The sequence below is a fragment of the Nilaparvata lugens genome, chromosome 7 (genome assembly GCF_014356525.2).
Source record: "Nilaparvata lugens isolate BPH chromosome 7, ASM1435652v1, whole genome shotgun sequence".
NCBI lineage: Eukaryota > Metazoa > Arthropoda > Insecta > Hemiptera > Delphacidae > Nilaparvata > Nilaparvata lugens.
In genome coordinates this window covers 34,137,874-34,152,722 of record NC_052510.1, presented here as the reverse complement: position 1 = coordinate 34,152,722, position 14,849 = coordinate 34,137,874, and the positions used below count along the sequence as shown (strand labels likewise).

General features: G+C 39.4%; 1 protein-coding gene across 1 annotated transcript in view; it reads left to right on the top strand.

Moving 5' to 3' along the window:
* The window catches only part of LOC111051412 (E3 ubiquitin-protein ligase HERC2), a 258,746-nt gene that overhangs the window by 232,420 nt on the left and 11,477 nt on the right, over positions 1-14,849 (top strand). Inside the window, exons 78-81 of the mRNA XM_039431914.1 lie at positions 10,348-10,542; positions 11,519-11,653; positions 12,163-12,331; positions 13,740-13,903. Of these exons, the coding sequence (XP_039287848.1) occupies positions 10,348-10,542; positions 11,519-11,653; positions 12,163-12,331; positions 13,740-13,903 (663 nt within the window). The remainder of the gene's footprint in view (positions 1-10,347; positions 10,543-11,518; positions 11,654-12,162; positions 12,332-13,739; positions 13,904-14,849) is intronic.

The following is a 14,849-nucleotide window of genomic DNA, read 5'->3' as shown; positions in this document are numbered from 1 at the left end:
ACCATGGTCGTCCCAAGATGATGTCTTCGCGTAGGTCAGGTAGACCTAGGAAGGGAATATTTTGAATGTGCTGTTGGATCTGGAGTTCCAGATGTCCTTGTATGGCCGTTTCGCAGCTAGTGGGACGGTTGGCCAGCAGTACAGGTAGCTTCAGCGGTTGGATCCGTGTACCGTGGTCGAGGTGGGCAGCTCTCATGAAGTTGTGCGTTGTGGCTGAATTGAGTAGAGCGTGTAGTTGTTTACCCACGAGGATGACAGGGATCCAGGGTAGAGTCTATCCGTCTATCTGGATCATGGCTAGGTTCGGTGCTTGGCTGGGCGGAGGGCTGGTGATGTGGTTGTTGACTACTGGGGCGGCAGTGTTGGTGACCTTGTCGGTGACTGCGGCCAGGGCAGTGTTGGTGACCTGGTGGCTGACTGTGGCTGGGGCAGTGTTGGTGACCGGCTGGTTGACGGCAGCTGGGTCAGCGTTGGTGACCTGGTCGTCGACTATGGCGAGGGCAGTGTTGGTGACTCCGTCCATGACAGCGATCCCGGTAGGTGGCGGGTGTGTGTGGGTCACAGTTGCATGTTCCTCCCCAGGCTGGTGGTCGATGACACGCTCATCGTCGGCTGGTGATGCTGTCCTCTCGTGGGCCAGTAGAGGCGCGGCTGCTGGGTGCTGTGGAGAGTCTCTGTCAGCCGGGAAGAGCAAGGGGTCTTCGGTGACATTGGAAGAAGACTTAGTGACGCTAGCAGGGTCTATGGTGGCGTGACGGGTAGGCGATCGATCCGTTGTGAGTGAGACGGTCATGAGGGACGGCTGGGTGGTTGACGCGCAAGGGTGTGCCGGACGCGGTTGCTGTTGTGAGACGGTGACCCGGGTGACGACTGGTACTGGGTCATTCTTGATAGCCCGTGGAGGTGCGGCTGCTAGGTACCGTGGAGAGTCTCCATCAGCCGAGAAGAGCGAGGGGTCTTTGGTGACGTTGGAAGGAGGCTTGGTGACGCTGGCAGGATCCACAGTGGCATGACCAAGGAATGACTGGCTGGCCGGTTCGGTGACGGTTATCGCTTGTAGTTGGGGTGGTGACCTGTGAGGCTGGCGCTGCGGGTCTTGCACCTCATCGTTAGTGTAGTGGACTCCTACTTTCCGTGCTGGAGGGGTGGAGTCCGAGTCTCTCCAGTATCGCCGTTTCCCTGCCGTTTCTTCGCGAGTTCTGGGCAGTCGCAATGAAAATGCTTGGCCGGGCAGTAATGACACTGAGGAAGCTGGTTGTAGTTGAACCTCGGCGGCGGCTCTCGATGGGGTGGCCCTGCGGGTGCCGTAGGTTGAGGCAGCTTACATTTTGGTCGACTGTTGAGGTCGGTTTCCAGGTCGTTGGCGATCATGATCAGCTCTTCATAGTTCGTGGGACGAGCAGCTCGAACTAGGGTGCGAAGCTCGGAACTCAGCTGACCGATGAGCAGGGCGAACACCTTGTCTCCAGCCAGGTTGGTTCCTAAGCGCTGCTGTAGTTGGAGCTTCTGACGGATGAATCGCTCCACTGGCTGGTTCGGTTTGTGGGTGGTGCCATAAAATTCTGTGTGAGCGGCTGCGATTTTATGGGCTCCCGAGAAACGGGCCTGAAGTCGGTCACGGAACTGTTCCCAGGTGGTGACGAATTCTCCGTAGTCTCTCCACCAGGCGGCGGTGTCGTCTTGTAGTTGCGCTTTTAGAAGCATGACCCAGGTATAGCTGGGAATGTGGTGACCCTGTAGCAGCTCGGTGCACTGTCGCATGAAGGTGATGGGGTCTTCATGGAGCTTGCCGCGGAAGAATGGTAGCAGTGTCGCTATGCTGGTCAGCTGGCTGAGGTTGCCGGTATAGCTGACGGCTGGAGCCGGTAAGTTGGCCATGATGCTGGTTGCGGTAGTGGCGTGACCTGAGGTTGACGGTGGAGCAGGCAGGTTGACGGTCAGCGCGCTGGGTTGCAGGGTGGTTGGTCGAGCGGGCTCGCTGGTGAAGGTGGGTGGCTGCGTTGCCTCGGTTTCACTGGTGGAAGCGGGCGGCTGCGTCGTGCTGCTGTCGGTCTGTGCAGGCCAGCCGGCGAATGTAGACTCGGTGTGCTGGCTGGTTGACTGCATCGAATCTTCGGTGTTCGTATCTCCACTGTCTCCGGCTCCGGTTCTAGTCGCTACCATGTTCAGGTGTTATGGGCGCCACTGGGAAATTGCCTGTTCCCAGACAGGTATTCTGAATTGAAAGATTCAGAGACACATTTTGTTGAAAGAAAATAAGTTTGAATTTTTTGTGTGAAAAATTCAAGACATACATTTAGATGAAAAATTTAAGACATACATTTAGTTGAAAATTTAGGTTGACATTTTGTTTGAAAAAAAAAGTTTTGACAGTGGTAACGGGTTACTGTATCTCCATACAGTGAGTGGCCCTACGTTGGGCGTCAATAATTGATATGGCGGAAGGTGTGGCTCGTTCATCAATTGGGCTAGTCAGTCGGGTCAAGCGAGGGGTTTGTTACCACTGTCTGAAAAAATGGCTTTTGGTGGCCCTGAAAAGGGCCAAGTTTGTTGCTGGTGGCCCTGAAAAGGGACCAAGATTGTTGCTGGTGGCCCTAAAAGGGACCAAGGCAGGCTAGATGTTTAGTAGTCGTTGACTGGCGCGATACCACGCCGCGCGAGGGTCCCGGGCAGGTCCGTCTGGTGCGAGAGCAGGCCGGCAGGGGCTCAAGTCAATGGTTCGCAGTCTCCACTCTGGTTTACCCTGGCTACGGAGAGGGCTGACCGGGTGATCTACTAGCCAGAGGTCGTGCCGAATCTCCGCCGGGAGGACCTCCTCGACCACTTCCTCGTTTAGAAGGGACCTTCGGTCAAACCCCGGGCAGGCAGGGTCGTAGGCTTCCGCTGCACACACTCCGATGTCGGTTCAGCACCCAACCCGCACATCCAGAACCGCGCGCCAGTTGTTAGGCTGGGGTGCTAAGTCTTGGGGCGCAGCTGGCGCGGCGGTGTACAGCCTCAGCCTCTCCTCCACCTGGCGAAGCCGACGTAGGGCCCTCCTCTTCTGGATTCGGCGGCCGGCTCGGTTCCTCCTAGGCATCGGCTGGGTAGTAGACAAGGGAGACACCTTAGGTTGCGGTTAGTCTCGCTGTGGTTCCCTCATTGGCCTGCTCACTGCTCTGCTCCTGGTCTCGGTAGTGGTCTCGGCTGGTAGTGGTCTCTGGTAGTGGTTTCGGCTGGTGGTCTCTTCTGGCTCTTCAGTGGAAGGCTGCTAGTGAGCAAGTGCTATCGAGGGTAGCTGAGTAGCCCCCTTTTATTCACAGTCCCCGAGTTCACCTGCGCTGCTATTGGCCGGCGGTGCTCGGCCAATAGAAACGCAGGAACGGGTGGCGGCGACTGAGGCGCACCCTGGTGGCGGGTGGGTCAACCACTCATTTGGTTGATGCGTGGCGTGGGGAGCAGAGCAGAGCGGCAGGCTGAAAGGTAGCGAACGCGAGGGAGGTATCAATTTATATTATAAACTATTCAAACTTGATTTTCAGAATAGGATAGAACTTCTAACCTAAACTTCTGAAGTCAACGACAACAAGCATTGTAGACGTTGACATTCAGATTGGCCAAATTTCAAGTGTGCTAAAACAGCTGATCAAAAAACTTTTCATCATTTGTGTTTATTATTCAATAATAAATTAAAACATTTATAAAAATATCATCTTATTGTCATTTGTATTATTTTCTCTATATAGGCTACCCCAAATTGCATTTCTTTCAAGTAGGCTTTTTAATTGAAGTCATATTTGTCTTTGCTGATTTGAATTGCAGGTTTTTTTTTATTTATACTTCTTGTTTCAAATTCAGAATTATTATATTTTTTTATGATTATAGATATATGTGTAATGAGTGATTCAGTATCTGATTCAATTGATCTTCTGATAACATAATAGTCCAACGTCCTCCACTGATTTTCATGCGAATTAGTTTGTTGTGGTGCGTGTGTACTTGTGCGTTGCGGGCGCGCGCTTTCTGCTTTTCGTCGGCTGGTGCTGTGCTTATTGTGTCTGTATTTTGATAAGAAGCAGTGGGTCACGGATATGTAGGCCTGGTGTGGGGCGGGGTGCGCGAGGTTGTTGAGCATTTTTGGATTGATTCTTCTCCAAGAATTGATAGGATATTCACATTGTTTTTAACCGATTGGTATTAGTTGATTGGGTTTTTGAATGATTATTGCTACGATTTGCATTCATTATTATTACTGACACTTAGTTGTGGAAATGATCTATTCTACTATGACTAAATATCTTGTAGTCGAAACTATCTGGCAAGTTAATCTATCTTATCAATGAAGGCAGTACAGTATTGAAATTATCTTGCTGATGTATATCTGTACAGTTCCACAGTACAACTCATTCTACTGAATTGACTATATACACTGTTATTCTGTGTTAAAAGCAGTTTTATCTTTTCAACTGATAGTCCTATAGCTTTCAAAATTCCGCAACCGATCCATTTGTTTATTATGCTTTCTTCTTTCATTTTTGTCAAGCCCAATCAAGTAAGTTAAATAATATCTCACTAAATAAATGATAATTTGAAGATGTCTACATTGTTTTATGTGGAATCATAGAATTAGTTGTTATCACCCAATTACCATGCATGCTGATATGATAGTTGGCTGGTAATGTGTAAATTAAATACTGTCACGATTATTTTTCAAGCTTATCATGTCTAAGATTAGAGAAAACTGATATTATGTACTTATATTCCTGACTGTAACTGAATTATTCTATTTGATGAGCGGCTGGTAAGATGATCTTATGATTCTCAATTTCTCAATGAACTATTGCATTAATTCCTTGAAAGTTTATTATCAAAATGTAAGGGGTCTCAGAACGAAGACTCATTGTTTCCTTCAATCGGTGCTTGCCTGTGATTATGATATGATTTTGATAACGGAGACTTGGCTTAATTCTAGTTTTGTTGATTCTGAATTTTTTGATGAGAGATACACTGTTTATCATAGAGACAGACCTGGTAGCGACTCTTGTCGTGGTGGAGGTGTGCTGATTGCCGTTCGTAGGGACATACCCTCGGAGGAATGTTTTGATATTAATTCGTCTCATAATCTCAGAAATTCAGAGAATCTGATGATTCGTATTCTATTACCCACTTGTCCTATATATATTAACATTGTCTACTTTTGTAATAATGCTCTCATAGGTGACTTTGAATCATATTTTGATCACATCGAATCATACTCTCATATAATTAAAGATAAATTGTTCATAGCTGGTGATTTCAACTTACCTGAAATAATGACAAGGATTTTGATTTAATGAATGGTACTATGTGTGCAAAAAAGTTAAACAATTTCTCAGCATTTTTTGATCTTCAATCTTATAATAATGTTAAAAATGCCAATGGCCGTACACTTGATTTGGTAATGTCTAGTATGCAGATTGAAGGACTCAAACATGAGTCTTTGCCTTTGGTCCATGAAGATGTTGAACATCACCCAGCTCTGAGCATGGAATTGCTGACAGGTATCCAGTTGAGTCGGGGGTTCATCAGCATCAATCTGATGGGGAGTTGAAGTATGATTTCAGGAGAGCGGACTATCTTTCTCTTTACAATATCCTTAGAGATTATAATTGGCAGGTTCTTTATAGTATTAAAGATGTTGATTCAGCGGTAGATCTTTTTTATTCAATCATATATTCATGTTTCGATCTCACCATCCCAAAAAAACGTGTCAATGCAATTAACACAAAGTATCCTCCTTGGTTTAATCGGAATATCATACAGATGATTAAGAGGAAAAACAAACTCGCACGGAAGAAAAATTTTTCGGCCTATCATAGAAATCGGTTCAACGATATTAGAAGAGAGCTGAAGAATCTTATATCCTGTTCTCATGATGAGTATATGACTAGGGTACAGAGGAATATCAAGGGTGAGTCGAAGGAGTTCTGGAAGTTTGTGAATAGTAAGCGTGAGGCTAAGGGGATCTGTCAGAGAATGGAGCTCGGTGATAGGGCCTTTGTGGGATCTGAATTGCCCGATGGTTTTGCTGAGTACTTCAAGTCGGTTTATACTCCAATTACTTGCACCTTTAGTGATAACGTGAATCAGATTGGAATTAGAAGGAGGAAAATGGAATTAGAAGGGATTTGGCTTCCAGTTCATTAGCTGTTTCATCAGTTTCTGGTGAGAGCATAAGGAGGGCAATTAATAGAATGAAGCCACTCACTACTCCTGGTGAGGATGAGGTTCCTGCATTCATAGTGAAAGGTTGCAGAGATGTGTTGGTTGACCCATTGAAATATATATTCGATTTATCTTTGGCGAAAGGTTTATTTCCTACAAGGTGGAAGATTTCCAAGGTAATACCCATTTTCAAGTCTGGCAGGAAGGATCTGATTGATAACTATCGTCCGATCTCCCTGCTGTCAGTCTTCGCAAAGGTTTTTGAGCGTGTTTTGTATGGTGAGATTTTGTGTTACTCCCGTCCTCTGATATCAGACTGTCAACATGGGTTTCTCCCTGGAAGGTCTGTGGTCACCAATTTGATGGAGTTCACTATGGATGTTTCGAGGGTAATGGATTCTGGAGGTGAGGTTGATGTCATTTACACAGACTATGCAAAAGCATTTGATCGTGTTGATCAGGGAGCACTGTTGAAGAGACTTGATGATTTGGGTTTTTGTGTGCAACTTGTGAATCTTTTCAGAAGTTACTTATTCCATCGTACCAATTATGTTATGGTCAGGTGTTCTAGATCAACTCCCTTTTTCAGCACTTCAGGAGTTCCACAGGGGAGTGTACTTGGTCCTCTTTTATTCCTTCTATTGATCAATGAACTGCCTCTCCAGTTAGAGAAAGCAAAATGTTTGATCTTTGCTGATGATGTAAAGCTCTACATGGAGATTACTAACTCCAATGATTGTAATTTGTTGCAGCAAGATCTTGACAGATTGGCTAGATGGTCTTCTATCAATGGACTTGACTTGAATGTTAGGAAGTGTAAGTGTATCTCATTCTCTAGAAAAAATTTGGAGATGAACTTTTCTTATGAAGTACATGGTATGAATCTGGAAAGAGTCGATACATGTAAGGATTTGGGTGTAATCTTTGATAGCTGTCTCAGGTTCTCAGTGCACATAGACTATAGCATAGCTAGAGCCAATAAAATGCTAGGTTTTGTTATGAGGAATACAGCTAACTTCAATAACCTTGATGCAATATGTACTGTTTATGTGTCATTGGTCTGGAGTGTGTTGGAATATTGCTCTGTGATTTGGAACCCTTATACTGATTTGTGTACTCATGGTCTTGAGGTGGTTCAGAATATGTTTTTGAGGTTTCTCTATTACAAGCGCTTCGGCCAATCCTGTCCTTTGGGTTTTCCTACAGACCGTTTGAGAGGTACCTTTCACTTTTTATCATTGAGATTACGACGGGAGAGAAACTCATTGATTTTCGTGCATGGTCTGTTAAGGGGTCGATTTTCTTCTCCTTCGCTGCTCTCATTGATCAGGTTCCATGTTCCTGCGTTCAATTCCAGAGATCATCCCACCTTTGATATTATCAGATGTAGAACGGTCAGTGGTTACAATGCTCCCCTGTTTAGGTCTCTTCGATTATACAATAGGCTTAATAATGCATTAGATTTTTTTGATTCAGACAGTGTGTTCAGGCGGGACTTGAATAAGATTTATGTTTGTTGAGTTTTGCCTTTTTTTTTCTTTCCTATGTATTACATAATATATTAGTGTTTTTATTTATAAGTTTCATATTTGCAAAGTTTCCATAATTCTCTTTTCTTTGTTTCTTTTTTCTTTTCTTCTTCTTGAATTCTTCAGTATTAGTTACATACTTAGTTCTTCTTCTTTTATCTGCTATACTATAAGTTTCATATTTACAAGGTTTTCTATTATTTTTTTTTGTATTTTGTTTTTTCTAAAACTCAATAGTATATTAGTTAAGTTATTCTATTTTCATTTTAATTTATTGTATTTTCAAATTGTATGCTCAATGTGTGTTATGAGGGCAATAATGGGATTCAGTTCCTGGTGCCCTCAAATATGTAAATTTTCAAATAAATAAATAAATTTGAAAGAATAATAAAGTATAAACTCAACCTCCCACATAATTCAACAAAATCTTTTAGGTTATTTATTTAAACAAATCAGAATAAAAAATAAAAATACTTGGACAATTTCCTGATATTCAGATTACCTTAGATTTGCTAGAGCTATGACCTTCCACTTTTGCTCTTGGAAGTGCTTAATAAACAATTATTCTCATATATATATATATATATATAATATATATATATATTATATATATATATATGAGATCCTTATATATATCCTTATATATCCATATATATATGAGAATATATATATATATATATTGTTTATTTCTCTGTGTGGCGAAAAATAGCGTTCGCACCAAGGGCAAAAATGTTTTTTTCCGGTTCTCAATCTTTTTTAGTCCTCGGCCTACGGCCTTGGACTTGAAAACCGATTTCGAGCCGGAAAAGTCTCATTTTCGGCCCTAGGTGCGAAATATACTATTTACTTAATAATTGACTGCATGTCGTGTTCAAATACATAAAAAAGTGTGTTAATACAAAGCAGCTCGGAATGGATCAAGAAATCATCACTTTTAATAATAATAATAATAAATGGCCTTTATTCAATTAATCCACAAAAAAATCAGTATACAAAGCAAATCATTGAAGGCGTTTTCATCCCATGGCTTAGTGCCGTCTGGGGGAGTTAATTAGAAATAGCAAATAATCATATAAATAAAGAAGATATTGAAAATTATGCTTTCACAAAAGTTCATATAAGTTAGAAATTGAATTGCTGAACCAGGAAGTATCTATACAGCCAGGCATCCTTGCAGTAGCTGCTCACTGCCTGCCAGTCCCGTCCATTCAGATGTGACAGCAGCTCCTCTTCAGGTAGGATACTCTTCTGAAGGTGTCTTCTCCGTATTTCAGCGAGGACAGGGCATCTGGCAATAAAGTGCGCTACATCTTCCTCCTCCTTCATGCTGCAGAGCGAGCAGATCCTCACCTCCCGGCCAAATAAGTACTTGTTCAGCAGAATAAGCTCTGTCCTCGCCTTCAAAAACCACTTCACCAGCGCTAATTCGATCGGTTGATGTACATAATCGGTGAAATCTGCAAGTTGTGGATAGATCGAGCATCCTCCTCACAATCTTTCCTTGAACCCGCGCTGCAGCCCCTCATCAACCTTGTTGATAACCTTCTGGATATCGCACGTTAAGAAGCCTGCAGCAGGAACTCCCCACACCCTTTGCAGATCCATCCAGTTGTTATGCCAGAATACTTTTTCCTTAATGATTTTCCTGAGCAGTATACTGGGATATCTGTGGTCAGGCAGCCTCATGCATCGATGCAAGTATTTGAGATGCAGCTTCAACGTGTAGAGCAGCAGTGGCCTCAATCCTGTCTCCAAGAACAAGCAGTAGTCAGGTGCCCACACTGGCAAGCTGAAGATCTTTTTCAGAAAGAAACGTTGCACCTTCTCCACCTCCTCAATCATCCTTTTTAGAATTTTCTTATATCTCCCTTAGTTATCGAGGAATCGATTTTCCAATATTTTAGAAAAACTACAATAATTAGAAAACTATCCGTCAAAATCCAATTTTAAAGATATGGTTGAAAAGAGGAAAGATTCATACAATTTAAGTTATATGAATCTTATTGGAAATTCATTTTTCTTTCAAACCATATTCTTAGAATTAGATTTTGACTGATAGTTAACTAGTTATTGACGTTTTTCAAAAATATCGAAAATTAGATATATCTCGAAAACTGAGGTCGATATAAGAAAATTTTACGGAACATTTTTTATTTCAAATTTCTTGTAGAATCTATGGTTCTCGGCTATTACACTTTTCGTGAGACACTCTGTATGGATGCTTCATATGGAATGATTGGTATTGTGTTTTTTCTGGCTCTCAATTTTGTCAAATTACTCAAAAATGTTCCAATTAATGGTGATTTGAGTGTGATATTTTTGTTTTTTATTCTATTTTCAACCATCCTAATTTAAAATTCTTAGTTTTCGTTGTTTTTTTTAGTGAAAATAGACTAAATTTTAGAAAAGTGAAACCATAACCCTATCTCGGACTTTTAAAATGTTATATAAATTTGGGAGAAAAATGGTACAAGGAGTATCCTTAGTTTTTCTCTCCCAATCAGTGCTACTTTGTAAAAATTATAAATAAATAGATAAAAATATTCTTTAATTTTATGGATGTTGAAAATGTATTAAAATTTCCCGAGAAAATCTAGTAAGTTGAATCAATTGAAAAGTGTATTTTGTGTTTGAGGTGAGAGCGTGGATGACTGCGGAGGTGGGTACAGCGAGAGCATTGCTGAGATGTGCGACGAGCTGCAGAACGGGTCTCTGCCTCTACTGATCCCCACCCCCAATGGCCGCGACGACACCGGCACCAATCGCGACTGCTTCCTCCTCAACCCCGCTGTCAAGTCACCGCTCCACATCTCCATGTTCAAATTCCTAGGTAATCGATAATACCTTAATGTACATAGAGATTATTATTTATCTGAAAATAATAATAATACACATTCGATGGCACCTGAAAACTAGATCCCATTATTGCCCTCATAACGCACACTGAACAGTACAATTTAAAAAAATATAGTATATAACTAATTCTTTCAAGTTAAAGGAATAAAACTAAAAACAAAATAATAGAAAACCTTGAATACATGAAACCTATATTGCAGATATACATGAAAAAGAAAAAAGTATATAACTAATACTATTGAATTTAAGGAATAAAACTATAAACAAAAGTAAACAGAATAATACCTGAAATAAACCTGCACACATGAAACTTATTATTGCGGAAAAAAGGAATCTAGCATTAAGTAATAGAATTAAATCCACTAATTTATCGTGTAAAGATTATCAAGAAATATTGTTAGTGTTGGCATAAACCTATTGTGGTAACCAGAACAATTCAGCTATGCCAATAATATAAACTAAAATAATGCTACTTCTTTTTTATAAAAAAAATGTTATCATGGCGAGTTTGTTGCTTAAGCCGCCATTTTGTGACACCGTTGAGTGGGAGGAGACTGTCTAGCTGGGCCAATGACAGGCCTTCATGCCCTTGACCAATAGCAGTACTCGCCTACTAGTATAGATTCTGCTGCCCTTGTATTTAGTCGGTCTTTCTAAGTATCAATAAATCTGTGGTTATTGACAATTTCTTAGTATTTTTCATTAAATAAGAACAATTACCACAATAACAACTTCTCAACTACACAAAAATGATATGATTACTGTCATTTAAAAAGCAAATGATGGAATGTGAAAAAGCAGCAGATCAATTGTACAAATGAATAAATAACAATTGTAAACTTACAATGAACGATATAAATTTTGAACACAATTAATTCAAGTGTATCAAACTGTAAATACTTGATCTTGCACTGTTACAGCGTTAACACTTTTGAAAATTTGTTTTTCAGGCATGCTGATGGGTATTGCAATCAGAACAGGCAGTCCGTTAAGTCTGAACCTGGCCGAACCTGTTTGGAAGCAACTGGCTGGCATCACGCTCTGTCCTGGAGATTTGACTGAGGTTGATCGTGATTATGTGCCAGGTAATAAATTATTTTCTTAGCGATTCAAATAATTCGCTGTTATTCATTGAAATAAGTTGCAATAATCGTAACAATAATCAAATTTACTTCCAAATCCCATGCATAAAATGTTTCAAAGTCAACAATATTGAAGATTAATAAAACATTGTTATTTTTTGGACAAATTATTATTATTTTATTAGATTAGATTAGTATTATTTTATGGATTTATTATTTTAAAGGTAGAGTGATGATATTTGATCATGATCTGATTGTTTGTCTTTTTTATTATTTTTTTCTCATTGAAATTCTTGTATCTTCAAATGCTTCAGTCTACATATATAAAACTTCAATCTATCGTTTTGATAAAATTTGTTGAATAGGAAAAGATATTGTGGAATTTCTCTATAATGTATAAAAGGTGGATTTGACAAAATAAACTGTGTTTTTTCATCTATTGTTTTAAATTAACCATGGATGGAAGACGTAATTATTTTCCTCTATTCATATTCTAAAATTATAATTTTCAGGACTTTTATGCATAAGAGACATGAGTCAGGATGAAAAAGAGTTTCAAAATGTGGACATGCCATTCTCCACTTACTCGGCTGCTGGCACCGACATACCACTCTCTTCAGTACATCGCAGAATCACCTACGAGAATAGACACGAGTATATAAGACTGGCTCTACAGTATAGGTAAGCTGGCAACCTGATTCACTTTAAGATTCCTGATTTTTTTGTCAGTATATTTTTTTTCTGAATAAAATCATGAATCATTAAAATGGATAATAAAATAATAAATTTATATATTTTGCTACAAATTGATTGACATTATTACAATATTCTCATTCTACTCTCTTTTCTCAATTGTGCATTTTTGAGATTGAAGTACCTAATCAAGAATTATTGATTATAGCTAAGTGCTTGGCTAATTGCAACCGATATAGGTCAATAGAGAGATTTTTGTAATTGATAGGAAAATGCAAGAGGGAAAAAATGTTATGCATGCATGTATAATAAAATGGAATAGTTTAATATCATTATTGTCAATTAAAAATTGAATAAAATGAACTAAATATAAACATTAAACGAAAAAACTTCTCATCTCCTTTATTTTGATTTATTCCATAGTTCAAATGCATCCATTATCATATCTATTCAACGATTTTACTTTTAAAATAAGGATCTATAATATCAATTGTCAATCCTATTATCCAATATTTAGAACCAACACCTTTGAACGGTATGGTGTGAGTGATTATATCAAAAGCAGAGTAGTTATAACAGTTTGAAAGTTTTAAGTTGTATATAGGCCTATATGATGCATTTTTATTTTTCATGAATATAGTTTTCATAGGTAGTATTTAGAAGTAGTAGTCTTGTTGGTAACAATCATTATAATAATTATTGAACTAAGATTATTATTTATTCTTTCACTTTTTCACTAACATGCAGTCAATTACCTTATCACCTACTTTGTCACCTACAAATCTGGAAGAAAAATAGCACAAGGACTACCTTATTATTTTATCTACCAATGATACTACATTAATGTCATTATTTTTAATGAAATAGGCATTTTTTTACTCAGAGACTGTAGCGTAAATTGCACAAATTTATTGTTGTAAACAAACTGTTTATTACCTACATTAAATAATTGATTGCATGTCAGTGTGGAATTAAAAAATTATCATATTATTAAACTCATATTAGACAAGAGTTTGTAAACTTATCCAAACAAAGAAAAGTATTTATTAATATTTTTTGACAGGATTCCAATAAGAAGGAGGAATAAAGACAGAAGAAGTAATTCACACACGGTTTTGATGTATCTACAACGACGTGCAGTCAGATACATCGAAACCATGTTTTAATACATCGCAGCTCGGAATGGATTGAGAAACCATCATCTTCAAGAAATAATACCTTGCAATAACAAGGAAGAAATTTCAAAAACTGGTTTAGAAAAACTCCAAAAATACCTTACAGATTGAAAAAGTTCTAATCACACTTGAAAATTCTTTGCAAAAAATCCAGTTTTGTTGATTTAGGTGACTTGAGTGTGTTATGTGTTGTATGATACCACCAGTGCTTGGTGTTGCAGACTACACGAATTCGACGAGCAGGTGGCAGCCGTGCGAGAGGGAATGGCGAAGGTGGTGCCTGTACCCCTGCTCACACTCTTCAACGGCCACGAGCTCGAGACAATGGTGTGTGGCTCACCCGACATTCCGCTCAACCTACTCAAATCAGTCGCCACCTACAAAGGTACAACACTTGGGCAGTTCCTTATTTTATGTAACTTTTAAAAGTTGATTTTTGCTTTATGTGAAATCTGTTGACTTTCCTTGTCTGTTGTGTTGAAAGATGAAGGATAGTAGTAATATATTAGATTACACTTTGACGTATCACATATACTGCAGGATCGTTGCTTCCTTGTTGCAGTTGCATGATATGACGAATAAGGAAAGTAAAGTAAAGTATGCCCTCTCAACTCAACAAAATTTCGTTTATCAACATCGGACTCCCTATAGAATCACTTTTTTATTATCAGCAATTATGAAGGGACTGAAAGCATTTTAAAATGTATTCTCTAGTATCATTTTTATAAATATGCTGCGTCATGAGACATGGTGATTGTAGTGTTGGCGTGCTAATAATGGAAAAGATATTATATATATTTATTCAACACGGAATTTTCACAAAAACCAGTTGAATATCGCCATGACAAACATAGAAAGTAGAACATAAATACAGTCATAGAAAGCAGTTACTGTACACGAAATATGTCTTAACAATATTACAGGTAATACGATAATTTATGAAAAAAACATATGTTTTTTCATAAACCTCTATCTTGTTTCACAGAAATCATGTATACTGTAACTAGCAGGAACCCGTGCTCCGCAAGGATCTATTTTAAAACTTGACAAACTGAAAACTTGACGTAATGAAATTTTGAAGCATTGAAAATAGGCCTATAACCTTCTTTGATTAATTATTAAGAATCTATATGCAAAATTTCTAGTTAATTAGTCCAGTAGTTCAGACGTGATGTTGCGTCAAACATAATTTTCCTATCCCGTACGTGTATAAGCTAGCTCTTTACTTTATTATAGATATAGTTAACGACTGCAAGAGATAGGACTGTGGAACAGAATAGTGGTGAAACTATGATAGCGCCAGAAGTGTCTCAAACACAATAGTAGGTACT